Genomic DNA, 19,425 nt, shown 5'->3' on the forward strand with positions numbered 1-19,425 from the left:
TGAGTTCCCAATAGAAAAATGCAATCCATTCCATGTGAAAAATGAAAAGAAAGGAAGCTCAACTTAAAATATAAGTATGGGGGTACTTAACTAAAGTTCAAGTTCCTAAACCCAAAAGGGTAAAGATCGGACCGAAAATCATTGATTGCAATAAATAGTAAGGCATATCGTTTTCTGGTTCATAAATCAGAAAATCCCGACATTCATATTAATACGGTAATCGAATCAAATAATGTTGCATTCTTTGAGAATATTTATCCATATAAAAAGGAATGTGAGTCGTCTAGTGAAAAAAAACTAAGCGACTTCGGGAAGAAGCAAAGGAAAGTACGTATAATGAGGAAAATCCAAGACGTTGTAAACGTCAAAGGACAAATACTTCCTTTGGACCAAATTTTATGATATTCTTGTTAGAAAATGAGCTTTAAACTTTTAAAGAAGCAATGTCTTGCTCGAAAGCACAATATTGAAAAAAGTAGTCAATAGTGAGATAGAATCCATATTAAGTAAGCATACTTGGGAATTGGTTGATCTTCCTTCAAGAAATAAACCTTTAGGTTCTAAGTGAATTTTCAAAAGGAAAATAAAAGCTAATGGTACTATTGACAAATATAAGACAAGATTAGTTGTCAACGAGTTTAGACGATAAGAAGGTCTTAATTACTTTGAAACCTACTCGCCAGTAAAGAGGATTACATCTATTCGGGTGTTAATTGCGTCAGACACCGTGTATAGCCTTTAAATCCATAAGATGTATGTGAAAATGACCTCCTTAAATGGAGATTTGGAGGAAGAAATTTATATAGAATAACCTGAAGGGTTCGTGGCTCCCGAAAAAAATGTACCGACTTGTTAAGTCACTTTACGGACTAAAACAATCACCCAAATAATGGCATTCGAGATTTGACCAAATAATATTATCAAATGGTTTCAAAATTAATGAGTGTAAACAAATGTGTTTACGTTAAAAATACTTCAAATCATATAGTCATTGTTTGATTATATGTGGATGGTATGTTGATGAAATATTTAAAATGTGGGTCTTTTAGTTTATGCATGACAAAAGCCAATGTTAGACGTAATATCTAAATGATATAATTTTTGAACCCCATCAATCCTTAGTGGATATTGATGGGATACTCAGTGAATTCATTACTTGTTCAATCTTAGTGATGACTAGTTGATGAAACTACCAATTCGAAATTGTTGGCGCGCCTTTCCAAAAAGGATGTATTCGTTCTTGAACATTTATCGAAGGGAGTCACCTAGAAGACTGTGAATTTTCATGAAAAAATGTGTTTGTTTTTTATGGACATGACCGTTCATGAACAAATGTATTAATACGTTGGTCTATAATATGGTGAATCAATGGATGAACATAACCAAAATCCATTTCAAGTTGGATTTATTTCATGAATGAAGGTGCTATAATTTGCATATCATGTAGACGTATAAATAAATTGCATACAAATACTTGAAAATAGCAGAGTGATTCGAAATGTGTTATATAATAAAAAATTATGGCCACATCTGATGTCAATAATTCCGGCTATTGTTATAATATATTATTGATATAGTAAGTGTAGTCAATAATCTGATATGCAATAGAAAGTCGAGACGTATTAGTCTACGATATAAGGAAGTTTGCATTGAACTATCTTGACAATGAAACGGGTCTTGAGATATTTAAAATGTACTCAAAATTATGCTTTACACTACAATAAATATATCGCAGTAATATAGAGGTATACTGATGCAAATTAGATTACCGGTTTAAATGTTTATAAATCCACAAGTGGATATATTTTTACAGCCGGTGGAGGATGAGAAGCAGTGTCTTGAAAATTATCCAAATAAACGTGCATTGCCCGCTCTACAATGGAGGCTGATTTTATAGCCTTAGATAAGGCCGGTGAAGAAATAGAATGACTCCAAAATTTCTTAAGGATATTCTATTTTGGCCCACATTATTGGCACATATATACATATATTGTGATAGTCAAGCGACAATAGGAAGGGCTGGGAGCATCATGTATAATGGAAAATCTCATCATATATGATATTCGGCTTAAAGTATGTATATTTATATGCATATTGCCTCGCATTTTACGCATATTTCGTAGATTTCGAATGTGTAATATAATGATTTGTGCTAATTAGTGGTATTTTTATGTGTAGGAATCATCCGAAAATTTGGGAGGAATGTGCGCTAATTGAAGTTAAAAGGAGAAGAAAAGGGAAAAAGTCACAATGTAGCACCACAGGCAGCATAGGGCGCCACCTATGGCACACAAAAACAGAATCCTCTAACTGTCCAGCGCCAGGTCTAGCGCCCCAAGCTACCCTGGGTGCTGGCAACGTGAATTTGTCCTAGTTCGCCCGGGACTCGATTATTTCATCCCCAAGATGCCCTCAATTTGTATAAAAGAAAACCTAAACCTATTTTGGCAAGGGAGACGCGACTTCGAGAGAGAAACACAAGTAGGAAACACTCGGGAGCACAGAATTCATCAATTCTTCCATTCTTCTTCTAGTATTCATAGCTTTTATGTTTGAAAATAATATTTTGATGATTGTTATGAACATGAGTAGCTAAGAACCTTATTATTATAGGATTATGGGTCATTCTTGACTATTGTAAATTGACGGTTGATTGTTTTGCTTGATTTTATCATATTAATTTGTTTATTTAATCTTGTTAATTATTCTATTGCGTAGCTAACAATAGAGTAATATCTATGAATTTATAGTTGAACTCGAAAGTGGGAACTATAAATTGCATATAAGGTTGAATAGAGTAAGTTCTTGAATCTGGGCATCCGAAAATAGATTCGTGATTAGGATAGGCATATTCTATTGCCTTACTTAGTTACTTTTGCAGGAAATATATATGCATTCTTGTCAAGTTTGATTCTATAGACATATAGTATTAGGTTTGCTTGAATAGGCGAGCGAAGCTTTGAAAGAACTTCGCGAGCATAATAAACCATGCTAATAAAAAAATAGATAAGTCAAGTGATTACATCAACCCAAAAAAGCAATAGGAGAGATGTTAATCCCATAACCCTGGAATATCTCCATCTCATTAAAATCGTTCTAAGTGCTTGTTTGCTCTACTTGCGCTCTTATTTTCTTGCTTGCTTATCCGTTTAGTTCGTAGTAATTTAGTTATAAACATCACATCCATCTTCTTCATACTTACTTGAGCATTAAATATACAAATAGCTTAGATTGGAAAATAGTTGATCATAAATCCTCATGGGAACATTACTTTCTTATCACTTTATTACTTGTCGACCGCGTATACTTGTGTGTGCATGTGTACCCAACAAATTTTTGGCATCATTGTCGGAGATTTAGAAATTAGTTATTTGTCTGAAATAAGAGTTTATTTGTTTTTGTTCAAGTGTTAATCTGTTTAACTATTTTTGACTCTACAGGTGTTCACCTCGAATGCTAGAAGAAGCAACAGTTTGAACAACCTTTCTCCTCCTAATCCTGAACTCGAAAGACTCTTTCATAGTTTAAAGAGGGAGGCGGAATAGAGAGCAAGAATTGCAGAGTTGGGTATTGTAGTCCAACCACAACCAATTGAGATGGCATAAAATGAAGAAAGACCGGTGATTGAGGCCACAATGCCTAGTCTTGATAATATGACTCAGGATATCGTGAAGCCTGACATCACGGGACACTTTGAGCTCAAACAGTATATGGTGCAGTTGATTCAATCCACAGGGCAATATGTGGGTACTTTGAGCTCAAACAGTATATGGTGCAGTTGATTCAGTCCACAGGGCAATATGTGGGTCTATCTCATTAAGATTCGCATGGCACATTCAGAATTTTTTTGAGATTACAAATACATACAACTATCCGAATGTCTCCAAGGACTATGTCAGACTGATTTTGTTTCCCTTTTCACTGTTGGGAAAATCTAAGGAATGGTTAAACCATGAACCCGCAAACTCAATCCACACTTGGGATAATCTAGCATGAAAATTCTTAATTAATTTTTTTCCCACAAAGAAAACAAAGTCATTGAGAAGCTAGATTCTTGGGCTTCAACAACGAGATGGTAAGACTCTTCGTCAAGCTTGGAAAAGATACAAGAAACTACTCAGAGACTGCACACATCATTGTTAGAGTGATGAGGTGTTGTGATATATGATCGGCCTCAAAATCCACCTCAACAAGTAGAAGAGAGCACTAATAATATGTTGAAGAAGCTGCTGATTGACAACCAGCAACTTCGAACAGATAATCAGCAATTGAGAACAAAATTTTGAAATATAGAGAGGCAGATTAGGCAGTTGGCTACACAACAAAATACTCAACATGTAGGTGCCCTTCCCAACGATAAAAATAAAAATCCTCAGGTAAATGTTGTAACCTTGAGGAATGGTAGAGAATTAGAAGAATTCCCAAAAAGAAAGAAAGAACAAGTCACTCCTAAGGGTGAACTGATCCCCAAAACTGTGGGAGACGCTGAAAAAGAAACTGAAGAAAGTGAAAGACTCTAGTTTCAAGGCCACCACCTCCCTTCCCACAAAGATTGAAGAAGAAAAGTGATGACAGGTTGTTCAACAAATTTCTTGATATGTTGAGCCAAATTTAATTAAATATTTTATTGGTTGATGTACTATGTGAAATCCCAAAATATGCTAAGTACATAAAAGATATTGTGGCTAACAAAAGGAGATTGGCAGAGTTTGAGACCGTGGCATTTACTGAAGAGTGCACCTCGAGAATTCAAAGAAATTGCCACAAAAGTTGAAGGATCTAGGGAGCTTCACCATATCTGTTGGAATTGGTGAGGTAGATGTGGGGCGAGCACTATGTGATCTGGGGGCTAGCATAAATTTGATACTTCTCTTAGTTTTCAGTCAATTGGGGTTGGGAACCCGAAGTCCAACCACAGTCATGTTGCAGCTTGCTGATAGATATATTGTTCATCCCGAGGGGGAGATAGAAGATATGCTACTTCAAATTTGGTAATTTATTCTGCCAGCAGATTTTATCATACTGGACTATGAAGCTGATGAACAAGTCCCCATCATCTTGGGACGACCTCTCTTAGCCACCGCTGATGCTGTGATCAAAGTTCGTGAAGGAAAAATGATCCTCGGGTTGATAATGTGGAAATAGTCTTTAATGTATGCAAGGCAATTCATCTGCCAAGTCATTATGAGGATCTAACTATGATATATGTGATTGAAAAAGAAGAAAAAAAAATGATGTGGGGTGCATATCTGGATGACTCTCTAGAGAAAACACTTGTGTTGTTTGACAGCATTGACTTGGACGACGAGGTAAAGAAGATGGTGCATCATCTGGATGCATGTGCTTACATCAAAGGATTGATCGATTTCGAGCCTCTAGATAGACCAACTGGACCACCCCCCAAGTTGTGTATCGAAGAAGCTCTTAAATGGGAACTCAAACCTCTACCCTCAAATCTTCATTACGCCTATTTAGGTGTTGATAAAACTTTACCTGTCATTGTATCTTCTTACTTATCTATTTTGTAGAAAGTAAAGCTGCTTTCTTACTTAGAGAGCACAAGCGGGCGATTGGAGGGACCATGGCTGACATTCATGGTATTAGCCTAAAATTTTGTATTCATAAAAAAATTTCATGGAGCATGGGCACAAACCGAGTGTAGAACACCAACGCCGCTTGAACCCAGTCATGAAGGAAGTGGTAAGAAAAGAAGTCATAAAGTGGCTCGATGCAGGTGTTATCTTCCCCATCTCTGATAGTAAGTGGGTAAGTCCAATCTAGTGTGTACCTAAAAAGGGTGGAATGACGGTGGTCATATATGATAATAATGAATTAATTCCAACTAGGACTATCACCAATTGGAGAATTTGCATTGACTACCGAAAACTGAATAATGCTACTAGAAAAGATCACTTCCCCTTCCCTTTATTGATCAAATGCTAGACACGTTGGTCGGACAACACTACTATTGTTTCCTTGATGGATATTCCGGCTATGACCAGATCTCAATTGCACTAGAGGACCACGAAAAGACTACCTTCACTTGTCCTTATGGCACTTATGCTTTTCAGCGAATGCCATTTGGGTTGTGCAATGCACCTTCGACTTTTCAAAGGTGCATCATGGCAATCTTCACTAATATGGTGGAAAAATTTATTGAAGTATTTATGGATGATTTTTCGATCTTTGGACCAACTTTTGATGAAAGCTTAACGAATTTGAGTAAAGTGCTTTCCAGGTGTGAAGAGACAAATTTGGTGATGAACTGGGAGAAGTGTCATTTTATGGTACGAGAAGGAATTGTACTCGAGCATAAGGTGTCCAAAGATAGGTTGGAGGTGAATAAGGCAAAAGTGGATGCAATTGAAAACTGCCATCTCCAATCTTTGTCAAAGGAGTCAGAAGCTTTTTGGGACATGCAAGTTTCTATTGCAGATTCATTAAAGATTTCTCTAAGATTTCTGCTCCCTTGTGTAGGTTGCTCGAGAAGGATACGCCTTTCAAGTTTGATGAACACTGCTTGAAGTCGTATGAGGAGTTGAAAAAGAGATTGGTGACTGCACCAATTATTACCACCCCAAACTGGGGAGAGCCTTTTGAATTGATGTGTGATGCCAGTGACACGGTAATTGAGGCCGTATAGGGCCAGAGGAAAGATAAAGTGTTCCACTCAATTTACAATGCTAGCAAAACTCCAAATCCAACTCAAATAAATTACATAGTCACAGAAAAAGAGTTGTTAGCGGTAGTATGGGTGTTTGACAAATTTAGGGCCTACTTGGTGGGAACTAAAGTCATCGTCTACACAGACCATACAGCCATCAGGTAAATGTTTAAGAAAAAGGATGCTAAGCCTAGACTAATTCATTGGGTTCTTCTCTGGCAGTAATTTGACGTGGAAATAAAAGATCGAAAAGGGACAGAAAATTAGGTGGCGGACCATTTATCGCATTTGGAAACTCGTGCACATGTTGAGGAAGGGGAGAAATTCAGGAAAGCTTTCCTAATGAGAAATTTCTATCCATCACAGCTGGCACGACCCCATGATATGATGACTATAAACTTCATTGTAAGTGGGGTGACTCTATCAGGGTTATCTCCGGATGGTAAGAGGAAATTCATGCATGATTGTGAGGCTTTATCTATGGGATGAGCCGTTTTTGTTTAAGCAATGTGAAGATCAACTGGTGCCCCGATGTGTTCCTGAGGAGGAGATGGATGAAATTTTACATGATTTTTATGCATCACCATATGGGGGCACCATGGTGGAGACAAAACGGCTGCAAAGGTGTTGCAGTCGAGATTCTACTGGCCTAAGCTATTCATGGATGCACATACATTTTTAAAAAGGTGTGATAGTGCCAGAGGATGGGGCCGTTTCAGATCAAATGTCCATCAGTACATCTTGGTTGTAGTTGACTATGTGTCAAAGTGGGTTGAGGCTGTGGCTTTGCCTACGAATGATGCTAAAGTAGTGGTGAGCTTTGTGAAGAAAAATATTTTCACCAGATTCGTGACTCTGTATGCTTTGATCAGTGATGGAGGGACTCACTTTTGTAACAAATGATTGGCCAACCTCTTAGCTAGTATGGGGTGAGACACAAGGTTGCAACTGCTTATCATCTGTAAACCAGTGGTCAAGTGGAGGTCTCAAATAGAGAGGTAGAGCAAATTTTGGAGAAGACAATGAGCGCAAGTAGGAAGGATTGGGCTAGCAAGCTAGATGACACTTTGTGGGCATATCGCACGGCATACATAACTCCAATTGGCGCTTCACCATACAGGTTAGTATATGGAAAGGCTTGTCACTTGCTTGTTGAGCTTGCGTACAAGGCATATTGGGCAATCAAGAAGCTCAATTTTGATATGGATCTATTTGGGGGAAAACGGATGTTGCAACTGAATAAGCTCGAAAAGTTTCGACTGCACGCATATGAGAATGCAAAGTTAAACAAAGAAATGGCATGACAAACATATTTTGCATCATGAGTTCGAAGCCGATCAAGCCATTTATTATTCAATTCAAGGTTGAAACTCTTCCCTAGGAAGATCAAGTCTAGATGGTCGGGTCCATTTGAAGTAGTGTGCATTGCAAAGCATGGAGTTGTTGAGCAAAAGGACCCCGAGAGCAATGGCACATTTTTAGTCAATGGGGCGGTGGCATTCGTCATCACAAAACTTAATAGAAAATTATGATGCAAAATGCCTGTATAGGATCATAAACTAAATGATGATGCAAATATACTATTTTGAAAGTATATATATACAATTTAAAATATGAGGAAAAAAGTGGGTATCAATAGTGCTGCTACTCTAAATTAACTGATTTATAGATTATGGGTGTTATAAAACCTACATACATGATTTCTAAGCGATGGGCATCCAGACATGCAAGCAATTTGAAGAACCCGCATTATTCATTGACAAGATATACGAATGTTGCATAGTGATTATTAAGAAGAATCGCAGATTTCCAGTCATTAATCATGTAGATGTTATGCCTAAGTGATTTATGCACTAAGTGACAATGAAGTCTAGAATTATGCATGCTTTTGATAGTGATCTAAGTAAAACAAGTTGAGAGGTTCATCATTTACAGTCATTAAACGAATAATGATATCCTATAGACGTAGTCTCTAACGATTAGCGCCTAGGACTGATTCTATGGTTATACTTGGTTCTATAGGCATGATTTCTAGTGAACAGTGCGAGACAATAGCAAGAAAGCAATCAAGATCCTATTGGCATGATTTCTAATGTATATTTCAAGATAATAGCAAGAGACCTATAGGCATGATTGCTAGTGAATATGCTAAGGTGAATTGAAAGATAGTCCATTAACATTTGTTCCTACAAGCAGGATTTCTAATAACACATAGTAATAAACATAATTGCAACATTTCCTACTTGTGTTTGCTAGCAGACAGTATGTGTGTGTGCGCTTCCTCTAATGGCATGGTTTCTATAGTGCACACAGTAATTGGACAACACGTATAGCACATAATTATAAAGTCCTATAGGCATGTTATCTACACATTTTTGAATGCAAATATTATATTCTACATATTTTCCCTTTTACTAGAACTCCAATCATTTATACAATGGTATTATTACAGCCTCAAATGAACAAATAAACATAGTAATATTACATGGCAATAGACAGGCCTATGGCGGGCCCAAGCAAACAACTAAATACCCAGCCATATTGAGCCTTTAACATAGTATACCATACTATCACAAGTCCATAGGGGAGTTCAGCCCCCTTCCAATGAGCCACAACACCAAGTAATGCATCACTTGGGACAACCAGCACAAAAACACAGCACATGATATGGGAGTAGAGCAACAAGGATGGCTTGGGAGTTTGAGGAACTACTAAGGCCAAATCCCTAGTGTGTCAGAGTTCACAAAGGCCTCAGATGGACCCCGAGCAGTGCTCACACTAGGGATACCAACAAAGAGCCTAGGAAGCCTTGGCTTTCAGCCGGCTAAGAATAGGGATTCAGAATACCAAAGTAACCTGTAGGGAGGATGGACAGAAATTCATAGAAGGATCAGACAGCACAACTACTCAAGTAGATCAGCAAATTCAATCCAGGTTCACATAATCAAAATACCACGTAATCAGTCATCATAGGAATTAGGAGAAGAAGTAGGTTTGTAAAAAACATAGGTTGATAATTAATGGTTTAAATTGGGTTAAGTCTAATCTAATGCCATATTAATCTATACTTGAACACAATGGAAGGATACACATATTAATAACTATGGAAAGGGGAGAACAATAGATGAACCAAGTCATACTGGAAAAAACATGCTAGCACAAGAGTCATAGAGAATAGAGTGTTTGCCTTTAGAGAATCAGCATAGCATGAAATAGGTTTAAACAAATCTCAGAGCAGTATTACAAAACACTCCATTATACACAGGACCCATTAAAAATTCATTCAAGTAAAGAGGTTTCCACAGAGTTAGGGCATTAGCTACTCACAATATGCAAAAACATCATACAACTACAATATTGAAGCCCAAAATTAACATGTTAAGATTTTACAAGGTCTAGAGCTAATCTTAGGAGATAAGATATCACAAAATGTAAATTATAGTGAAGCATGGCATGGAGAGTAGACTATTCTCTTGTGTCACAGAATGACATCAAAGTTGAACACCATCACAGTTGAATCAAAGTTCAGATACATGTGCAGGAAAGAAATTAAATTATTATGAGGGTTTAAACACTAACCAGTAGCAGGATTAAAAGAGTAGAGTGTAGAAGCAAAAATCCCAAATCCCCGATGCTTCAGAGTTCACAAGAGCCTCGAGAATGGCTCTGAGCAGTGCTTGTGCCGAAGGATGTTATTCAATAGTTTCAGCGAGTTTGAAAGTAATAGTGAGTAAATGAGAGAGTAGTGGAAAATAGTAGTCAGAGTCTGAGTCCTCAAAATCTCTTTTGAGAGGGGTTTATATAGTAGAAATCAAACAAGTAAACATGGAAATAAATTATTCAAACACAAATAAAGAAAAATTTACTAGAATCAATTAGAATTGGTTGTTTAAGGCATAAACAAAGAGGTTCAGTAAATCAATAGGGAATGACATTTATAACACAAATAATACTAAAAATAAAGGAATACAGAAGATTAAATGGAGAATGAGAAAACTCATACCAAAAATCATTTTGAGTCAGATTTAGGGTAAAAAAAAATAAACTAGAAAATAGGAAAACATGGCAAATTAAACGGAGATACAGAAAAGAATAGTCAAACACGGTAAAGGAAAAGTATCAATCAAGAACCAGTAAGAGATGAGGGAACATTTCAAACCCTAGTTCAAAAAGGAAGCATGGATAGTCGAAGATCTTACTGAATCGAACCATATAGAATGCATATAGACGAAATATCTTCTAAGTTTCAGTGACTGAAGGCGGTGGAATCCCACTTGGGTACTGGTACTTGCCAAATTTGGGGCAAGTACCATATAACATCATAATTTTGCAAGGAATACTGAGGAATCACATAAAAGGTAAGGAAATCATGGAAGGAATCCATGATTGAGACGGATTTGGAGAAAGTTTGAGTGAGGCGGCTAGGGTTAGAGGAGATGAGAGTAGAGAGGATTCTGAGGCGGCGGGTTTAGAGGGAATGGTTAGGGTTTGGGGGTGGGGTTTGGTTAGTTAAAAAGGGCGGATTAGATGTGTGTTGTTGATCTTAGAGATCAACGGCCAGGATTTAAAAAAGGGTTGGGTCGGGTTCTTAGAAATGGGTACTGATCGGGTATTAGATTGGGTCATTTGGTCTTGGGCCAGGGGTAATTGGGCTAATTTGGGTCCAAATTTTGGTCTTAAGAATGGGCTATTATTTAAATACACAAAATTTAACAAAAAGAATTTATAAAAAATGCTTAATAAATAAATAAAAATATTATTTATGAAATAAAATGATTAACAATTACAATTTAGCATTATAAAAATATATAAGGCTATTTTGACACAAATAATATAGATAAAAGCAATTATATATGAATATAGGCTATTATTGCAAAATTAGGTAAATAGCTCAAAAATGCAAACATGATTATATGAAATAAAGTAAAAATATTATGAAACATATATAAGGATGAAAAATAGTAATTTGAATGATTAGGTCATCACAAAATAATTTGAAGGATTAATTAATAATTATTCAAGTAATTTAAATGCAGAAAAAATTAATTTAAAGCTCTAAAAATTATGGAAAATTATAGAAAATGCTTGTATAGATTTATAAACTAAAGAGATGAAAAAATGTTGTTTTGAAAGTATATATATTGAAAAGATATGAGGAAAAAATTGGGTATCAACACTACCTAACTATCCTAAAAAACAGAAGAATTTTTTTAGTGTTTTTAATCGGACTTTAATCCCTCAAGAAATATGTCCAAGAGATCAATCGTTGGGAAAAGTCCTATACACAATTACACGTCAGGAGGTAGTTCCCCCACCCCACACTTAGATAATGCATAGTCCCTGATGCACATAAAAATTTAAAATATAGTAAGGTGGAAAGAAGAACTCCCTGCTAGTCGGATTGCTCCTCCTCAGAATTCCCACCAGCCAGAGCTCTAGGATCATCATCATCATCCACTCCCAGGGGCACCAAATCCAAGGGGCTTGTGACTTTATCACCAATCTCATCCTCATCATCTGAACCTTTGTGGGTGTTTCGCATCCTCAGACGGGTGAATGGAACTACTAGGTTCAATCCCCAATATTTCCTTGGAAGAACTGGATAGATCATTGCGTAGATACATATACTCCTCACACCTAGCCTGCTCATATCACATTCAGGGAGAAATAGAGATACATGTTGAAGTTTTCATCCCTCTCATTCTGCGCCACCAGGCTCAGCTTGGACGTAGACTCTAACAAGGACGTAATATCCAGCAATCCCTTTGGTGCCTCCACCGCCTCATCATACCCGGGGTACTCAGGGACCTCACAGGAGAGCATGTATTGCATCAAGAGGTTGCTAAAGAAGAATCTTTTTATCTTTCGCCCAAAGCGGGTGCGGGCCATCTTCCCTAGCATGATATCACTCATATTGATGGGTCGCCCAGCCGTCAGAAAAAATATTAAACACACTCGGGCTCGAGTGCATTCACTGTTGTGCTCAACTGGCATCAATCTAGCCTGTACGATATTTTGCCACATCTTGGCAGTCTTGTTGAAGTCGAAGCGGATCATCTCAAAATGGGCATCCCCCTTATTCCGTGTCCACTTTGCATTAGAATAGATGCCACAAAGAGTGTGACGTATCGTCTGGTAGCTTAGGCATTTGACAAACTTTTGCAACCTCCGTGGGTTAAGGCTATTGACTCCCAAAAATTCACCTAAGGACCGCCTATCTATTGGCACCCCCTTTCCGCGGACCCATGACTTGAACAAGTCCCCATTCCAATTTGCATAAAGTTCTCGCACCATGCTCAAATTTGCATGGCCCGGGCACTCTCGGAACTTATCCATCTTCATTCTTAATCGAGCAAGCACATCTGGGAAGTTCTTTTCCATAGTTCTCACATTAATTTCCTTTTCGAAGACGTACCACCCATATGGCACAAAGCCATTATACCATTGGATGTCATCCTTACAAACTAGATCCAAATGAGGCCTTGGTCCCGATGGTGCCTTCTTCGGCCCGCTAGCAACCTGCTTCCCTTTAGCTTGACGAGATGATCATTCACCGTGCTTGCATTTTTGGGAGGGGGAGCAATAGTAGAGGACTTCCCCACTCCTTTTCCCTTGGTAGCACTATCATGAACCATAGAAACCTACACACGATAAACATGAATGTGAGAATGAATCAATAAATTCTCCAATGTCATCGTGAGAGTAATTAAAGACAAGGCTCTATATAATCTACTCATAATAGTGGTTCAAAGTGCACAAATGTTGCACCACAAGGTGATGGGTACTCAAGACTTCACCATGCCACACAATTCAAGTAGTCTAATATGGCCATGCCTTACCTATAGTGCAAGCAAGCAATACTTGAGTCCACATTACTACAACTAGTATACTACACTAACTACTTCAAACAAGAGGTCAAAAGATACATTCCACATGATACAAGGTGTGGGTCGTGTGATTATGGTATGGTGTGTGAGCACGTGATTTTTGCCCTAAGCTAATTATTTCCAAAAATTCAAACAAAACAATTTCTTTATTTTTACAATTTTTGTGAATTTTGGTGTCACTTTCTGATAGTTGTTTGCATTTTATTTGTGCATGTTAATTCATATGAAAATACAAAAATATGCATTTAGGATATAAGTTCATATTTTAGGATTAAGTAGGGGTTAATTTGTTTTGGAACAAAATATAAAAATCACAAAAATAGTCCACTTTGCATTTTAATCATTTTAATTGTGAATTTGCCGTGAAATAGGTTTTAAATAATTTTAGAATTTAATTAATTTAGCTTTGACATCTATTAGGATTTTTATTTTTAATTGTGCATCCTCATAAAATTAGGGAAAAATAAAACAAAAATACAAAATGAAAAGTGAGTAAAAGAAATAAAAAGAACAAAAAAGGGGGAATAAATAAAGAGGGATGCTCATAATTGGGCCATTTCAATTAAATTCACCCAGCCCAAAGAAAAAATCAGACCAAACACACCCCAAAAATCGGCCCAAACCCGTCCCTCTACCCGGTCCGCCCCTCTTGCCCTCGAAATGACGTCGTTTCGTTCCCAGTTAATCTGGACCGTCGAGGTTAATCAATCCAACGGTCGAGAAGTGTGGGTTGTTGATTATATAAATATCCGAAAATAACCCACCCCTCTCAGACCCCCCCCATCCATCTCTAACTTAAACCTAAAAAAACTAGCCGCCCCCATATCCTTTCGTCGGAGCTCCCCGGCGGCGGCGACGCCAATTACGCCAATGGCCACCAAAATAACACCCCAAACTCCCCTTTTCACCCTCTTTCCGAATATGCAAATGGTTTCCCTTGAATCCACTCAGAAAGCTTCGAATATCCATTTTAAGTTTTCCGACCATGATACCACCTCGTCCAAATAACATCAAATTCACACCAGGCGTTCACCTCCCTCCCTACATCACGAATCCACGCCCATTTCACTTCGAATGTTCCCCGTTTGTTTCGAATCTTCAATCGAAGTCTAACCAAAACCCTAATTGCTCCAATCCCTACCAAATCGATACCATAAAGTCCCTGGGGTTCCCTCGTGATGAATTCAAGGTCGACGACGTTCAAATCCTTTTGGAATTGACCGATTTGTAAATCTGAAATGGCCAGTAAGTTCCCCGCTATTGTTTTCCCTTTCTTTTCTTTTTGGTAATATTCTAGTTTTATTTTGTTAATAATAATTGATAATCTGAAAATCAATAGAATCTTCTTTAATTCTGTTTTTACTTGTTCCATACCCATCTGATTTTGGTTTAGCCTTTAGTTTAGTTCGTCGATTAGTTTAAACTTGTTAATTGATTTAGTAAATTTTTTTGAATGCATTTAGAGATTCATTTAGTTTATGTTCTGTTTGCATGATGTGTGTTTTTGTGTTTTGATAGTTTAAATCTGTTAATCTTGATTGTGTAGTTTAAGCTTAGTTTAGTTAAATGTAGTTAGATAATTGTTTAGGTATAGCTATGTTAGTTTTTTACTTTGATGGTTAAGAGTTAATTTGGATTTGTTTCTCAATAACTGGTAAATCAAGCATATGGACTTGTTTGGTTATAGCTGCGATTTCAGTATAAGTTCAGGGGCAGTTTAGGTAATTAAAATTGGACATGAAAGTTGTAGGTTAGAATAGAAGGACCTAGAATCTTCTAGAATAGGGTCAAGTGTAGGTTTTCAGTAATTGTAAGGTGCTAACTTGAGTCACAAGCTAAGAAATAAGGGACCAATTGAATAAATAGATAAGGACTGACATAGAAAACAGAAAAGAAGGGCTGCCCTCAGCTCTGCCTATAAAAGGCATGCCTAAGTGCCTTAATGAGGAGGTTGGAACCCCAAAAATTTCCCCCAAAACCCTCTCTGCAAATCTGAGCCTAAAATTTGAATTTTAAATCAATGGAAGTTCAAAAATCCTCTTCTAGATTTTAGTTTCGAAAAATCCAGTATAAAATCCAAAAAAAATAGAAAACTCGAAAAAACAATTGTTACATTGCTTTTCCTTAGGCTATTTTGAACTCCAGCACTTAATTCAAGTTTCTAGCTCAATTAGGATTCAAAACTGTTTGAATTCCTTTGTTTCTATTTGGTATTTGAGGTCTGAAGGTAATTTGGGTCAGCTAGGCATTGAGTCTGATTAAATCGAGTTGACTATGGTGATCTGTTAAGTGTGTGGATATGCTGGGTTCATTTTCTGGTTATTTGATATAGTTTTGGGTTAATTTGTTGATTCTGCTTGGTCTTCAATTCATTTTTGAACTGCTGAATCCTTTCTGGGCTGTTGTACTCGTTCATTGACTATTGCGGGTTATAACTGGTTCCCTGGAACTGTTACTGTTGCTGACTTCTCCTTTTTTCTACTTGATTCTCACTTCAGGTACACTCAGCTTCGAACTCACGTCAGTGTAACCTTGAACTGGAGTGGAAATAAAATGTTCATCACATTTACGTGCGTGGATTACTTTCTGTTGTTCGTAGTTAGATAGATTGTTGCACTTATTTTGGTTTTGTGTTACATGAACAATAGATGTAGGGCCTTTATAATCAGGACTGCTTTAGTTTGGTTTGGACTGTTCGGACTATTAATGTGTATTGGATTATTAATGTGTATTAGCTTAGTATGACTTTGTTTAGTGGTTAGTTAATGGTCGATATTAGTAATAACATAATTATGAAAGTTGGATTTAGGTCTTAATTTGTAGTTAGTAACTCAATACTTGAATAATAGCAAGTGAAAAAAAAATGCCAGCATTAGCGTGAATCAATTTAGATTTGTTAGATTACTAGTGGGAAATTACAATTAACTCAGATTGTTGGACATTTTTATGTTACTGCAGTCTTATTAAAGATATTAAAATACTTGGTGTTGTTTTGGATTCCAAAGCAATAAATATATCCCATTTTGGAAATAATACACGACATATTAGTATGATAAAAGGCCATTTCATCTCCAGCCCTTATAAATGAAATTAATGCTCATGTTTGCCAATATGTACGCTATTAAGTAAATGGAATGGTCTGGGTGGTCCACTGATTGTGAAATAACGTGCAATTCGTTTATGGGCTCGTCATGGGCTCAAATTTTTCAGCCCTCTCTAGTTGAAGCCTGGTTTGTTTTGAACCACTTGGGGAAAGTGTCCTGCTTTACTCATTCAGTTACTGGGCCTGATTGGTTGATATTGAATTATAAGAACTTGGTCCTTTCAACATGGTAATTAATTAGGATTTTTATTTTTTATTTTAGAGACAAATAGAAAATCGCAGTCACTTTTAGGTTGGCCTTTTAATAAAATAAAATGAGATGAGCCTCGTCGAACAAAGATACAAATGCGGGGGCCTCAATAGTGTTATACGAAAGTTAATTAGAATTCGGGATGGCCGTTTAGAGAATCTCACGGCTTTCCCTAAATAATAATATGCTAGACTCTTTAAGCACGACTTTAATAAAATTACATTCTTAAATATGGGTGCACATTTATGTGACCCAAATCCAAATCTCAACGGAGTCGAAATGTGTTGACAATCATGGGTGCATTGATTGCGACGTGGTTCAAAACGCGTTTTCACGATGTTGCAATTCTTTTAAAATATTGATAACAATGGTTTACGAATAAAAGGCACACATGTATTAAATCAGATAAAATCAAATACAACAGTTAAGCGACCGTGCTAAAACCACGAAACCCAGGAATTCCTGACACCTTCTCACGTGTTAACAGAATTCCTTATCCGGATTTCCGGTTCGCGGACTGTAATACAGAGTCAAATTTTCCTCGGTTCAGGATTCAAAACCGGTGACTTGGAACACCATTAATTTTTAAAGTGGCGACTCTGAATCTTTAATAAATAAATCTCGTTTCGATTGTCCTTTAAGTGAAAAAACTCTTTTACGCCCCTTCTGCGGGTGTAGGTAGAAAAAGGAGGTGTGACATGGTGAACATGGAACACGAGCTTCGGATTATGTAAAACCACCCCCCCCCAAACACACCACACTTAGCCCAACATCATATACAACTACACTCGGCTACTCAGACTTCACCAGTGCTCAATTTACCCTTTCAAGCATTTTATTAAACACATGGTGGGCATCAATTTTGTGTCTCTTTATTTAACAATGGTAGAACATGGTGACCCTCCCAATTTTAAATGAAGTAGAGGGAATCGTAGTTTACCATTCTGTATATAATAGAACAACTAATTTATCAAACAGTTTTATGCACATTAGGGCCACCCACCATAACAACATAAAGTGTAAAAGAGACTTAGGGGAGATTTGGGAGTGGGGGTCATTTGGGATGGGGGGTTGATAGTACAACACAAGAAATCACTACTATAAGAAAAGAGGGGAGAAGAAGGCATATACCTGTGATTTTTGAGATGGAAACAAGCAAAAACAATGTAGAATTTGAGAGAGAGAGGGCAGAGAGGGTTGTTTGAGTGGAAGAGAGTACGAGTGAGAGAGAAGGGTTAGAGTGATTTGTTTAATTTGAGGGGAGATGGGTTTGGTTATTGGGTATAGGTTGTTAAGTGAGTGTAGGCGGGTAGTTGGGTCAGGTTATATGGGTTGCTAATTTAACTAAAAAATTTAAAACGAAAAGAAAAGAAATAAAAATTTAAAAGTGACTTACCTGACCCCCAGCCCGGCGCCCCACGCTAGGCCTAGAGTTGGGGTTTTTAAGCTTTCTGACCTCTCCGCCCCAGGCAGCATGGGGCGCTGGCTATCTCATGCAGTTTGGGCCTTGGTACCCTGGCAGGCGGCCCAGGTCATGTCCTCATTATGTACTCGTTTAGACCTGGGCCTAGGCCTATGACTGGCCTGCCCTTCGTGTGTACCCAGGTTAGGACTTTTCTATGCAGGCTGTGTTCAAGACCCAAAATAGATAAGATTCTGGATTTATTTGAGTTCCTGAACCCAAGTATAATAACTCTTAAATGTGCTAATTAATTAGGACTTTTACTTTTATTCATAGAGACAATTAAGTAGAAAATTATAGAGTGCTTTAGGTTTGCCTTTTAAAACAAAATGAGATGAGCCTCGCTAAAACAAAACACATATATCGCAGGGCCCTTGTTAAATAAGTACATTAAAATACTTAAAATTTGGGAGGGCCGTTTAGCGAATTTCATGGCCTTCCACAAAATAATATTACGTTAGAATCTTTGGATGCGATGTAATTAAATTACTTCTTTAAACTCGGGTGCGCATTGATGCGACCCAAATCCAAATCTCGACAAAGTCGAAATATGTTGACGACCATGGGTGCATTGATTGCGACGTGGTTTGAAACGTGTTTTCATGACGTCGCAATTCTTTTAAAATAAATAATGATAAAAAGTGGTTTACGAATAAAAGGCACATAAGCTAGTATGTATTAAAATCAGATAAAATCAAATACAATATTTGAGCGACCGTGCTAGAACCACAGAACCCGGGAATACCTAACACCTTCTCCCGGGTTAACAGAATTCCTTACTTGGATTTCTGGTTCGCAGATTGTAACAGAGTCATATTTTTCCTCGGTTCGGGATACAACCGGTGACTTGGGACACCATTAATCTCCCAAGTGGCGACTCTGAATTCTTAAATCCCATTCCGATTGTCCTTTAATTAGAAAAACTCCTTTACGCCCTTCCGGGGGGTGTGTGAAAAAGGAGGTGTGACAGCTCTGGCGACTCTGCTGGGGATCGAACCCAGAATCTCTGGTTGTTCAGGGTTCAGAATTCGAGTTTATATAAATTGTTGTATTTGATTG

General features: G+C 37.4%; 1 protein-coding gene across 1 annotated transcript; it reads left to right on the plus strand.

The window, feature by feature from the left end:
• Positions 1 to 5,231: 5,231 nt before the first annotated feature.
• On the plus strand, positions 5,232 to 7,968 carry LOC138869033 (uncharacterized). The gene is made up of 6 exons (XM_070146621.1): positions 5,232 to 5,501; positions 5,904 to 6,397; positions 6,478 to 6,625; positions 7,092 to 7,288; positions 7,351 to 7,521; positions 7,635 to 7,968. The coding sequence occupies exons 1-6, from the start codon at positions 5,232 to 5,234 to the stop codon at positions 7,966 to 7,968; spliced, it is 1,614 nt and encodes a 537-aa protein (XP_070002722.1).
• Positions 7,969 to 19,425: the final 11,457 nt, after the last annotated feature.

This window comes from Nicotiana sylvestris, chromosome 5, assembly GCF_000393655.2.
Source record: "Nicotiana sylvestris chromosome 5, ASM39365v2, whole genome shotgun sequence".
NCBI classification, from domain to species: Eukaryota; Viridiplantae; Streptophyta; class Magnoliopsida; order Solanales; family Solanaceae; genus Nicotiana; species Nicotiana sylvestris.

Excerpts from the sequence above, each read along its gene's own strand:
- LOC138869033 (XM_070146621.1), top strand. The coding sequence starts at position 5,232 with ATGATGTGGGGTGCATATCTGGATGACTCTCTAGAGAAAACACTTGTG. Across the intron at positions 7,289-7,350 it reads GAGACAAAACGGCTGCAAAG|GTGTGATAGTGCCAGAGGAT; the intron begins GTGTTGCAGTCG and ends ATTTTTAAAAAG. Across the intron at positions 7,522-7,634 it reads TTCACCAGATTCGTGACTCT|TGGTCAAGTGGAGGTCTCAA; the intron begins GTATGCTTTGAT and ends TCTGTAAACCAG.